The 13,780-nt window shown below is 38.6% G+C and overlaps 1 protein-coding gene across 5 annotated transcripts in view; it reads left to right on the plus strand.

Moving 5' to 3' along the window:
- Positions 1-8,124, plus strand: part of RNF180 (ring finger protein 180) — a 73,801-nt gene extending 65,677 nt beyond the window's left edge. For 3 of the 5 annotated variants that reach the window (XM_042780146.1, XM_042780147.1, XM_042780148.1), the window contains one exon: positions 3,159-8,124. In XM_042780146.1, the coding sequence (XP_042636080.1) occupies positions 3,159-3,361 (203 nt within the window). In that variant the 3' untranslated portion in view covers positions 3,362-8,124. The remainder of the gene's footprint in view (positions 1-3,158) is intronic. The other 2 variants (XR_006163154.1, XM_042780149.1) reach the window with 2 other exon arrangements.
- The last annotated feature ends 5,656 nt before the right edge of the window (positions 8,125-13,780 follow it).

Here is a 13,780-nt window from a genome sequence, read left to right on the forward strand (position 1 = left end):
AGCTGTACATGAGCTGAAGTGTGCCCTGGCAGTGGAGAGGGCCAGCAGCATCCTGGGCTTTGTGAACAGGGATATGATGTATGAAAACGTGTAGATGAAGCTTTTATCCCCTACTGCTCAACACACCACATCTAAAATCCTGCAGTTTTGCCTTCCTCTCCTGTACAGGGAAGATGGCAGTAGACTAGAGCAGGTTTAGCAGAGTGACCTGGTTTAGGTGGGATGCTCAGAGAATGGGAGAACCTGACCTGGAAGGGGAGGCTGCAGGAACTGGCTTCTTCAGTCTGGGGAAGGGTAACCTTTGGGGAGGATCTCCAGTCAGTCTTATCATATCCATAAGGAGACCACCAAGAGGACAGACCAGCTGTTCACAGTGATGCATGGCAAGAGGATGAACATTAAATGATGTGAAAAGTTCAGACTGCAAGTAAGCGAAACACTTTCACTATGAACACAGTCAGGTGCTGGAACAGGTGGCCACAGAGGTATTATGCATCTCCATAATGCATAATATTCACTGTGATGTGCTGTAAATTAGCTATTGGCCTTTTAAAAAAAGATATTTGGATAATACTGGGATTAATTTTCTGAAAAATTTAATGCACAGCTACAGTAAAAAGGTAAGCAGGAATGATTAAAATCATAACAAAATGGAAAATATTATGTCATTGTGTAGATTTGTAGTGATCCCACAACTCAAATTTTGGATGTAATTTTAGATTACATCATCTCAGAGAAAGATAAAGCAGGGTGAAGCATAATGTGGAAAGGATAGTCTGAAATATACAATCTTTTTCCATACAAAGGAAACTCAAAAGTAATTTCATTTGGAAAGCATATTAGAGAACACAGATACAGGAGGTCCGTAAAATTATGAATAGCATAAAGATGTTTTACAAAAGATTATTCACTGCCTCTTACAAGCATTCTTGCATTAGCAATTATATCAGCCATAATAAAGCACAAAAATTGATGCTGTGAGGTCAGATGTCCACATTTGCATGTGAGGCAACTTGCAGTCTCAAGGGCTAAATGCCCATTAGTGGTTGAAGCTTATTACTGGAAAATTTTTGAGCTCTAAGAGCTCATCTTCTATTTCTAGTTTTACCTGAAATGGAAACAATTTATTAACTTCAAAAGTGAGATCTGGTTCAAAAGCATGCAGAGACACATGTAATGCTGTTTTAACACATTGTTCTGAAAACAGCTTCCAAAGATCTGGCGCACTTAGCTGACAGGTGCTGCAAGGGCACATATGGGAAGGTCTGAGTCTGTACTTACATTTTTTCTCACAGTCTTTCAATAACTCTATTTTATCTACTGCAGAAAGAAGAGACTGTCCCAAAATTATGTACTTTGGTATGTCTGGTAATCTCAGAACACTTGTTCATACGTAATTTAATTTTACATGAGCACTTATAATGTAAATGGCTATTGTAGCTTGCTCACATTATTCATTTGGGAGTAGTTTTAGAGTAAAATTTTCTATTTGATGCCTTCTATTTTCAAGTTTTAAAAAAGTAGGTCAATTTATAAAATTGGGAGAGTATTTTAATTTTATTGTAGTTTTGTTTTGTGTTTTGCTAGTACTTCAACAGAAGGTTGCAGAGTGTAACAGATGTGTCTACTGATGCTGTAGTGAAAATCATTTTTGGTTTGCACTCTTTGGTGCATATGAAAGTGTGATTTGCACACAACATTGTTTTTGTTATCTAGTAACAGGTTCCCACTAACAGTCTGCCAGACTCTTCTGGCACTGAGCATGCATATTCATGTGATTTGAGTAGAAGATCTTGTTTGGCACATAGCAACACAGGCATGTGCAAGGAAGTTAAATAAAATGCATTTTTTTTTCACAAATACGTGCTCGTGCACAAATTGTTTGGAGACTGCATTATTTGGGGACTGAAATCGTGTATGATAGGATTTTTTTTGTTATGTAGAAAATACATTAGAAGGCATTTGATGCTCCCTCAGATCTTCTGTTTCATAATTCAAACCGCTACTCCATGTTGCTGTTTAGATTTTTAGGAACTCCACAGTTCTCAGCTTGTATCTGCAGATGGCTAAGAAACATTGTTTGTTTCCACTCTAGCTGGACATACAAACATCTGAAGGTATTTTTCTTGTCAGAATTTATTAAAGCATACAGAACACATCATAAAAATCACTCATTATGTGAAAACAGAGTAAAAATCCAGAGTACAACTGTCCTTTATCAGAATGGAATAAATTTTCTGCCTTTCCACCACAGCTCCCAGGCTCTTTTTAACGCCACAACCTACTGTCTGACACAGCTACACAGTCTCTTCTCTGACCTCACATCTTGACACAGGGAAGAGCTATCCTTCTACACTACCTCTCTTGGAACATGGAGAAGTCTGGGAAACAATGAAGAAGACAGACCTTTTGGCAGGACCCCACACTCAGGCCATCTTGGAGTCACAGAGTTTTTACTTCCACTTGTCTTGTTTGCATTGGCCTACGTATTTTTAAGGTTTTATCAACATATAAGCAGTGACTTAAAATTTTTATTTTAACCTGGTATGCCTGATATTAAAGAAAATGAACACCATATTAAAGCAAGCACAACTTATTTAGAAGACAGTTTTGAAAAAGTATCTCAGATTCTAGAAATAGGAATTCAAATATGATTCACCTGTTCAACTATGTATGTACAAATCTGGATATGTTTTGATTACTGAAGAATTCAGATGAGTAGACCTGAGGAACCCAGCCTAACTAAATACTGAAGAGATTAATTACGGTATATGGAGCCTTTCACTTCTAGATCACTGAGTCAAACTCAGTGAAAAAAGGTACCAAAAGCAAGGTGTTCATAGATCTGGAAAACATAAGCAGATAACATTACTTTATTATGGTAGAGAATTCCAAATCCAAACAAACAAACGTATTATTATCTGGTCATGGAACGCAGAGTTACTTTATAAGGAACACAGTGTTACTCTTTAAATGTTACAAAATCAATTCCACATATAGCTTGTTGTCAGACTAAGTGATGAAATAGCATTGCGGTGTGAGATTTCCTGTTTCTATTTGTCTTTTTGATAACTGGAGGAAAGAGTGTTAACATTTTTTTTTTGCTAGTCAATCTGGTTTCTTTTAAAAAGATTTTTATCTCCTAGTCTGTTTTACAGCAGGTTTTCGGAGGCGCTCAAATCCTGTAACAAGGAGGCATTTCCCCCATGCTGCTCACAGGATGGACTATATGGACTTCGAGGATGATAGCCGTGGATGGCGGTTTGATATGGACATGGTCGTCATCTACATTTATTCAGTCAACTGGATAATAGGATTTATTGTTTTCTGTTTCCTTTGTTATTTCTTTTTCCCTCTTTAGGCTGTAGAAATAACAGTTAAGGAACGTGACAGTCATGTGAACCAAAAAATTGTGAATAGATGAATGTTGAAAAAGGTAAGATGTTTGATAATGCATTTTTATCATTCAGAATTGGAATAGACTGCATCAAGCATACTGTGAAGCTGTTTGATACTTCTGCTATATGTGAGAAAGTACTTGAGTTTGGTTACAAATGTAATGTGAAATCCACATCATACTTCATTCAGTGGGAGTTTTGCTTTTGGGAGATTTTGATGGGAAAAGAATTTATCCCTCATTTATAAAATTATTGTTCTGTAGATGTACTCCCAGTTTTTAGGGGAGGTCTGTGTACTACAAAAGAATGTCAACTACAGAGTGATTTAGGGGTTTGACTCTGTGTTGACACACTTTGCTCACTCATTGGTGCTTCAATTCCTCATACATAAAAGCAGTAAAGATGCTTCCTACTTTTACTCAGACCCTTTGGGAGCAGCAGCAGTGCTGTACCATGCATTACATAGACATTTATCAGAGTTATTTCAGTGGCATGATCCAAATCCTGGAAAATTTTGACAACTGATAGACCTGTCAGCATTCCACTGTGGATATTTTGAGCCTATTAACCAAAAAGAAAAATTATACTGCAGTGTGCTGCCAGTTCATCTTTTCAGCAAATAGCAATCAAAAGGAATCAACTAACAACCACCGGTTCTGCGCAATAAGAGGACCATTTTTGTGCAGATTCCCAGTGTTGCACTGTAGCTTTTTTACCCATTCAGATGAGTGTGTTTGGAGCCAGCAAGGCAGCTGATGGAGGGCAAGCAGCAGGCCTGCCAGTTATGATGCTGTGAGACACTGACCCAAATAAATACTGGAGATGGCAGCATTCTCCGGTAAGAAATCACTATCATTATTAAGTTGCTGTAATAATTGATACTTTAAAATGTGGGCTCTCCAGGACTTTATGTCTCATGGGAGAGTACATAAGAGGGCACAGTATTTATTTGCACCTTTCTTGTGAAATGGTTCTAAAGCACTTTATAGTTATTCTATATATAGATTGATGAGATACCGAAACAATCATTCCAGACTTGCTGCTTTACACAATATTTTAAAGTGAAAGAGCATCTATTAAATTATAGTAAAAGATACTAGAAACAAATGTGAGAATCAGGTGCTGAAGAATGGTACAAGGTAGTTTAGGGCTTTACTTTTCAGGAAGGTACAAGGAAGTTTGTATTTCTAGTGACATGACTCTTCACCATACACTGTACTTTCATCTAGAAAAGCATGTGAGTGTAGGTATATTGTCCCTCTAGTTTCAGAATTTGTGTGGGAGACCTGTGGTTTTTCAGTAGGTGGTGTACTCCCCTGTTCTAGCAGAGAACAAGGAGAAATGTGTTGTGGAAGGTACCATCTGCCAAATGTGATGGAATGAAATCAGAGTTTTATTAAGCATGAGCTTATATTCCCTTACTGGAGCAGCTCCAGCATGGTCAGTGTCTTACAGGCGGGATCAGGACCATAAACTTTCACCTAATCTGAAAACCAGCAGTAAATCAACTACTAATATTAAGTTTTCATACAGGCTGCGTAAGAAAATCTTTTCAAGAACATATGAGTAGAATTAAAAATTACAAGTACAACTATATTGATTAGACTAATTAATCTTTGCAATTTTTTTATATATACAAATTTAAAGAGGTGTAAGAACTGAAATTCACCATCACCACATAATCGTGGTTTTGACAAAAATGCATTTGTGAAATGATAATAATCTTCTTACTTACTTTGTCTCTGCCTAAAAGGGACCAGCTCTATTATTAGTGGCATTAAGCATAATGTTTTAAAAGCTTTAAGGCTGTAATAAAATATTTGATTGAAGTGTTTTAAAAGCTAGGGGGTGTAAGTCATAGGCTCCTGTTTGGCTACATGCAGATGTGTGGGTGTGTATGCTAAAATATTATCCGTAACTTTAAACAGTTCTCTCATATATGGCAGGATTGGCATTCTAACTACAATTTTTGTTTGCCTCTCTAAGTTTATGAAATTACTGCTCATATGTCAGAAAAGGGAGGCACCAACTCACATCTTAAGACAAAATTGCTTCTTCCTTTTGATCTCAAAAAACCTAAAATAAAAAAAGTCATGAAAAATTAGTGACATAGTCTAAAATTCTAGTAATAATGTTATTTACATTTTTAATGAGGATATCTGATAAAGCAATATCCTTCAGTAAATACTCAAAAATATATTCAGACGCAATTAATATAGAAGCTAGCTAGTTATATAAGAAAAAGTTACATCATTTTTAATAGCATGTTACCATGGTTTTATTTGAAGAAGGGCCACAAAGAAGAGTAAAACTGCAATCTAATATTGGCCTCTTTTGAAAATTTTCGACAAGAATTGATGACTGAGAGTAGCTACATTTTCCTAAAAGTTAGTAGGTCTCACAATTCTGCAGGACATTTCTAATTGTTTAATTCTACCTTTCTTCAAGGCCTAAACTGTTTCTTGAGCAATATTGTTTTACTGTATATGGATTGTTATTAATTCCAGAGGAAGATTATTTTTAAATTATTAAAAATGTACATAATGAAGACTACTCCAACTCTGAGAGATACTCCATAGCAAAACACCTAAAAAGCTGTAGAGTGGAGATGCACATTTTTTTGTCATATGCTGGGGTTTTTTGAGATATGTACTTTTGTAAAAATGCAGTAACAATTCAGAGGCTCAAATTTGGTTTTCCTTGAAGTCTGCTGTAAATGCTGTTACTATCTCTTGGAGCAAGAGCAAGTCCTTTGTAGGCTATTTTCTGGTTAAATTGATCCTGATCAGCAAGCTTGTATTTCTTAACTACCATAGTATTAAAATGTTTACAATAAAATTTGAGTTGTTTTTAAATTTTTGCAGTCATTTCACTAGATTCTACTTGGTGTAATTACTTTCTTTTCATTCATTGTCTTCTTTGATATCTCGTTTGCTTCCACTTGGGCTGCAGGAAACGTTGGCTGAATTTTTTGCTACTGGGATTAACTCTTTTTATATTAGCTGCCTTTTATTTGTTTCAGTACTTTCCAGGCAGCTTTTGTCATCATCTTGTGGCATGGTCTGGATCTTAACACGTTCTGATAATGAAGAATTCTCAGTACTGGTGCTGTTAGTCAAGACCTTTAAGCTGTTGAAGACAGCAGAAATCCAGGAGACTTAGGTTTCACTTTTAAGGCAAAAGAACTTCATGCCTACTCAGAATATGTGAGGTATTTTTGTCCAGCAGTGGGTATGTTTGTAGCTCCCCTACCTGCCAAAGATTCGGTCATCTTGCTTGTCTCATAAGACAATTCTCTAAAAAGACCTCCCAGACAATAGCTGGTTGGGGAGCAGCTGCTGTGAAGCACAACAGAGTCTTTCATGACTTGTGCTGCCTGCAGAAACTCAGATCCAAGTTGAGCTTTTTCCAGTATTCTACATACATGCCTTATGTTTTTATCACGTCAGCAGCAGCTCAATTAGTGATACTGAGATGGAAAAGAAGGAGGGACCAGAGTTTAGGTGCATTCTGTCATTTTTAGAGAAAATTATTGTTGATAACATGAAAGTCTGTGAGTAAGATTAGCTCTTGTAGTTATCATATGACAGGTAACTGTCTTCATGGTGTGTAGTGTTGCTTTTGTGGATGTGTTTTCAGCATCTTTTGTTCTTTGCAATCATGACATTATAGCTATGAGATGTGCTCTCTTCTCTGGATAATTCCAGGTCACAGATTAACAGAAAAGAAAGGTAAGACAGACATCAAGAGCATCTGCTGGTGTCGAGCCCCATACCCAGGCAGAGGCTGTAAAGGAGGATACTTTGGATTGCTCTGGATCTGGAAGAAGACACCAAGCTATCCTTAGAGATGCCTTTCATTTGGCAGAAAGTTCTAAGACAGGTAGTAATAGTATAAGGACTTAAAGATCACAGTTTTCTGTCTCAAACACAGTTACCACAGAAAGACTTTGCCATGTGATAAGGATAGAATGGAGTGACAGGATGCCTAACTCCAAGCCTGCAAGGTCTAGCTAGCACATTCTGGGTAATCCAAACAAAAATTCTCACCATGGCAAAGTGTGTGAAGAAGCTGCTGCTCATGTTTATCACTGGTCAAGTAAAGATCCTGATCAGCAGGTTATGGGACAACTGCAACCACCAGAGGCCCCCTCCCCCAAATATGGATACCTGAAACTTGGACTGTGAATTAAGACACCATGAGGAATATTTGAGACAAAATAAAGGTGGTACTATTGTCTGAGTGTTATCTCAGGCCTAGGGGAGGAAAACAAAGCTGGAGAAGAAAAATGTATAAGTGATAATGGCTGAATTTCTGGGCCACAAGGAAAGCCAACTCACCAATAGTGCTGATGTCAGGTCAGTAAAAGGTAATTCTGGCAGGCAGAGATGCAGCCACCAATTCACAACCCAGAGGATTAATGAGCGTGGGACTGATTAGCATTAGAAGTGAGGGAATAATTTAACCAATAGAATAAGGGAACTTGGTAGCCAATGACCATTAATTCCTTTGCTTACAAAAATGTATAAATACCGAAATCTTTTGAATTACCTCAGAGCTCCAACCACCAAGATCCCCTGGGTAAAGAAGGACCAAAAGGACACTGCTGGATCCATGGATGGTGATTGTCTTCTGTTCTCTCTCTCCCTATTTTTCTTCTCACATACTCTCTCTCCCCCTGTCTCTTTCACTCCCATTTGTTGTTAAATAAAATCCGTACCATTGACTTTGGCATATGGTCTCATTTGCACCTTAGTTCAGGCCAAGGCTTCTCTCAGTAATAGGATCCTTAACAAACTGTGAGGTGGATTTAAACTGGCTGAACAGTCAAACTCATAGGGCTGTGATTAGTGGCACAAAGTCTACCTGGAGGCAAGTAGCTAGTGATGTATCCCAGAGAGCAAACCTGGGTCCTACCCTGGTCATCATCTTCATTAATCACCTGGATTTTGGGGCAGAGCATACCCTCAGCAAGCTACAGAGGACAAAATAGGAAGAAGTGGATAATATACCAGAGGGTTGTGCTGCTGTCCAGTAGAACTTTGACTGGCTGGAGAAATGGACTGACAGGAACATCATGCTGTTCAACAAGAGCAGTCTTGCACCTGAGAACAGCCCCTCCATGCCTCAATACATGCAGGAGGTCACCCAGTTAGAAAGCAGCTCTACAGAAGAGAACCTGGAGGTCCTGGTAGACTTCAAATTGAATATGAGTCAGCAGTACTTCCTTGTATTAACTTAGTAAAATTAAGCTTAAATTAAAGTTAAAAATAACTTTATAATAATTTATTTAATTTTCTCCATCATTTTCAAGATTTGCAAACATCCTATTTGATTGAAATATTTCTACATTCAGGTAGGGCACTAAAATGTAGATCTATTTGAAAGTACTTTCCACCATTACACTCTGGAAGTATAACCATAAAATGTAATCATGGATAATTGAGGACATTTAACTTTTCACTTGATCGCTTGTATTTTTACAGGTTTTTTTATTGTTAAAAAAAATTCCTAAAAGAAGACTGAGGGTATGTATAATCCCATATTTTGGTTTCACTACAGTTATTTTATTACAGACAAATCCTACATGACAAACTTCATCTCTGATGAACACTGCAGAAAATGTACTGAATAAGCCAACAAATTTGATCAGAGGAACAGTTCTGGACAAGACTGACACTGGGAAAAAAAGGCTCAGGGTTTATTTCTGAAGGAAAGACCCTCATCAGGACAGAGTTTTGTAGGAGACCAAATGACTTTCTTTGCCCTCCTTTGAGTGCTGTGCAGGGCACTCTCTAGTCTCCCCTGGCAATGTGGGGTCCTCAATTGAGCACATGTCCTATAACAATCCTCAGGAGTTATACAGGGCATCTGATGACTCACATTGAATTTGCTTTTCTGCTTCATTAAAAGATTCCCCAATATTCCCAGGTGTCCTAAGGTATTTTGGTTCACCTGTGACTGCTGGAATTTGTCCAAAGAAGGCAAGATGATGCGCTGTTCTTTTTCATTGCTTTGTGCCCTCTGGGGCTGCTCTTCTATTTCAATCTGTTGGTTTTGTTAAGGCATGACATACGCCTCTCCCAAAATTCTGAACTTATACCCAGGTGGGAATCTGTAACCTGACTTATTCTACAGCCTTTAATGAAAGTTGATGCATATATAAATGGAAGGAACATATATATGCATGAAAAAGAGGAGCAAAACACCTTGTTGGACTAGATATAAATAAAACCTCAAGATCTTTTCAAAGGAAATTCTCTGTCTCTGTAAAAAAGATGCCAGGAGCCAGAGTATGGTTGGTTCTTGCAAGAAAGCAACCACGAAGGTGTAAAATAGCAGATAAGCAAAGGACAGCAAAGCAACTGCTTCCAGGGAGGTACTGGATAGCAGTGCTGGGTAGCAGTGCCAGGTACTGGATGCATGCCCTTCTGCCTGGCTTAGTGAAAGCAGATCCGTGTTAACAGCACAAGATTATTTTACTGACCACTGCCTAGAAAACAACTGACTGTTCCCTCAGTTCTGTTTGAGGCTGGTAGGAACAGAAGAGTAAACCTGTTTGCTTGTTGTTATTGTGAAGATGAAATCCTTCAAGGTCTTGGCACAGCCTGGCTAGACTACACATTGGTAATTGGTTAGGAAAGTATGCTGCTTCATTCAGGATTGTTCATGATACATGGAAATGCTACTGAAAAGGCCCCACAGGATTGTTTGAAATTTAAAATATATCTGTTAGCAATTCCTGTAATATTGTATCAGCAGTCACTGTTAGTTTCTGAGTTTAAAAAATACTCTGGAACTCAATACTACAGATACCTCTCTGGTATCAAAAGCAATGCTGCCTCACCTCAGCCACATTTTTTACTGTCCATTCTACTTTACAAAATATAGAAAGACTCCTTCAGCTTCATGCCCTTGACATCTCAATACAAATTTATAAATTAAGTAAATTTGCTCCCAGGATTTCTAGAATGATGTTATACAAGTGATACAAATCATTATGCTACTGTATTAGTGATGGCTTATTTAAATTTGCACTTTGATTTTAGGATGAGAAAACTGCAGTAATTATATTCTGACTTTTCAGTAGATACCATTTTAACTTGTTAATAATCTATTTCATTTTCCATCAAACATTTTCAACATTTAGTTGAAGTATTTCTACATTTCCATTAAATCATTAACATGTAATCAGGCAATCACTTAAAAAAAAACTCCATATGTAATCTTTTATCCTCAAACAAAACAATGAAGCAGAGAATGTAAATGCCACCAATAAAAGGATCAAGATAAGTCATTTGATACTGATGAAAACATTAAAAATTAATTATTTCAAATCCTTTTTACTCAAAAAAAAGAGTATTAAAATGCTCATCATGTAATATATTCCACTATTTCTGAGCTGGAGAATGAAATTCAGACTGTGAAGATGGGCAATCTCATGTAGCTTTACTGTATTACCTGTATAAAGCGAAGGATATTAGATATTGACAGAATAATTCAGCTGACAATCCTGGTAAATTAAAATGGAAACATAATACTTCAAAAAGATCTTATGTAATACCAATCTACCTAAAGTAATCCCTGGTTTGGGGTAGTAATTCTTCATATAATCAGGCTGCTTCCCAAGAAATATTGTTTAGACTTAGCAATCAAAGTGTGAAAATAACTGAAATTCACAAAAACCTGTCCTTAATCCATGCAGTAAAAATCCTTGGGGAGATGCATGATTCCAGAATTCATTACCAATCAGAGCATGGTATCTAATGGTGCCTGAAAGACAACACGTTCCAATTAGAAACATACGAGGTAAGAATGTGTTTCCCTTGCAGATGGCTCTAGATGGCTAATGTATGCATTTCAGCTGTCAGAAGTTAAACTAGTTCTAAAATAATTTAATTTAAACTTCAGGGGAGGAAGAATATGCTAATTTTCTTTTACATCTTATCAAGCAGAGAAGTTAATGTTGCAGTCAAATTACAGCCCTCTCTGGTTCCATCTTATACACTTTTTATCTTTCTTTAAACTCAGGAATTAAAGTTAATACATAGCTCTGTGGTCACAGATTTTTCCAATGCATATATTGCAATTTTGCCTGAACAGCAATTGCAAGACCTACAAAATCGGCTGATAGTTTTCTATTATGCACACCTAGGAATCAAGTCTCCCAAACTCCCAAACTAATTTTTATTTGTCCTGCAGATTATGATTTGAATTCTAAACTACAAAAATGATACAATGGTATTAAACTGTCAAGCCATACTACTACTTCTTAAGACAGGAATATAATATAATGGTAACAATAGTGTAAATCAAGATACCCTTCTCTTTCCCTGACTATCATTCCTGAAGCATTTCATTTTCAGAGTAATTTGCAGATCAAATTCTCATTATTTTTAATCTGTAAAAACAAGTTGCTCAGAACTTCCATTTTTCATGCAGTCTATGGCAGGTTTCATTATCAGGTAACATTATCAGGTAACATTAATTAATTAATTAAAATTTAATGAATAGTGTTAATTTTTTAAAAAATCTTCAAAATCCAAGAACTGTGAGTAATTTTCTTCCTGAAGGGCAAAGCAATGTGTTGAATGGCTGCACAGTAACCAAGTAAAAGTACAAAATCAAGGACCTGAAAGAGAAAATATCAAGTCCTTAAAAAAGAGTCTTCCAAACAGGTAAGGATGAAGTCCTGATTCAACAACGAACATTGCCCATCAGCTCCTTCTTTTTAACCTACCGTGACAGACAAATCTAGTCTCTCACTAGGCCATTTTATATACTGCTGCCACAGCCGTACTGCACCTGAAATTGCTCTGCTTTTCCCACCTTTTGGTGCAGGAATCCTCATGTGGACTAGAGCCAGCATAACTGGCTGTGTGCTGTACCACTTGGCATTAGGAAATCATACAGATGGCAGTTTGCATGGTCAGGTGACCATGCAAACTGCTCATGGTCTGCCAGAATAGACTCTGAGTGACTGTTTTAAAAGTGGGTATTGAGTGTCTGCGCTTATCCAAATATTTTTTGTTTACTCCCAGGAATTAACAGTAGCATAAAATGAATTAGGTCTGTACTTTACAAAGGTCCTTGACACCTAACCACTCTTAGAATAGCAGTATCTGTGACGAATAATAATGCATGTGTTAATCACAGATAACAATAATATTTTTCTGAAATTTAGTAGCTAGAGTGCTTCAGGAAAAGGGTTTAAACAGGTCCTCCTACAATCAAAACTTTCCTTGTCCACAGGAAATGCTCTAAGCACTAGATAAACATATAGGTATGTGAGGGAGAAATACCACTTTCTTTCAGTGTCAAATGAAAGAAATGTTCTGTATTGGTCGGACTTGAGAACCTTAAGGGTTGTTCTCAGTCTCAATAATACAGTAATTTCACTACTATAAGGCGCACCCTTTTGACTAAAATTTTCCCCCGAACCCAGAAGTGCGCCTTATAGTCCAGTGCACCTTATCTGATGTGCAAAGTTTGGAAATTTGCGAACCTAGAAGTGCGATCTGTGAGCTGAGCCGGGACCCGCAGGAGCTGCGGCCATGCAGGGGGAGTCAGGAACCACAGGAGCCGTGGCTGCCGGGCGAGGGAAACCGGGAACCGGTGCAGCCGCCGGCCGGGGGGAAGCCGAAAGCAGCACCACCGGCCCCATGAGCAGTGCCACCACGGCCCTGTAAACGGCGCCGCCACGGCCCTGTAAGCAGCACCGGCCACCACCGCTGCTTTGGCCGCGTAAACAGTGCTGCCGGCCCCGAAAGCAGTGTCGACTACCGCCGCCACTGCGGCCCCGTAAACAGCGCTGCCGCTGCGGCCCTGAAAGCAGCGCCAGCCACCGCTGCCACTGCTCTGGCCCCATAAACAGCGCTGCCGGCCCCGAAAGCACCGCCGGCCCCCGCTGCGGCCATTGCCCCGAGCCACCCTAAACCGCTGCCACCCCGAGCCCTGCCTCACCAGCCAGCGCCGGGGGTGGGTGGGAGTGCCGGGCCCCGCACACGGGGAGGACACTTGGGGCTGCGTTTAAAGGCTACACCAATCTGTGAAAAATGTTTGCAAATTGAGCACCTGCCAGTAAACTCCACGATCACGGGATTCTGTTACTAATTTGTTACTTTGTAGCGCGCGGCACGGATCTTCGCTGCAAAAAAAAGGTGCGTCTTATATGGTCTACAAAGTTGCGAAATGTGCCAGCTCCCGGGGTTGCGCCTTATAGTCCGGTGCGCCTTATTGTCGTGAAATTACGGTACTATCTGAATTTAAATACTTTATTGAGTACAGAAGATGGAGTTTCTAATTTTCAGTTTCACTGAAATTTATTCTGTAAGTTAAACACTTTAGTCAGGAGTATATGAGAGAAGGGAAGGAGAGGCAAA

Source organism: Catharus ustulatus, chromosome Z (assembly GCF_009819885.2).
Source record: "Catharus ustulatus isolate bCatUst1 chromosome Z, bCatUst1.pri.v2, whole genome shotgun sequence".
In the NCBI taxonomy this organism is placed as follows: domain Eukaryota; kingdom Metazoa; phylum Chordata; class Aves; order Passeriformes; family Turdidae; genus Catharus; species Catharus ustulatus.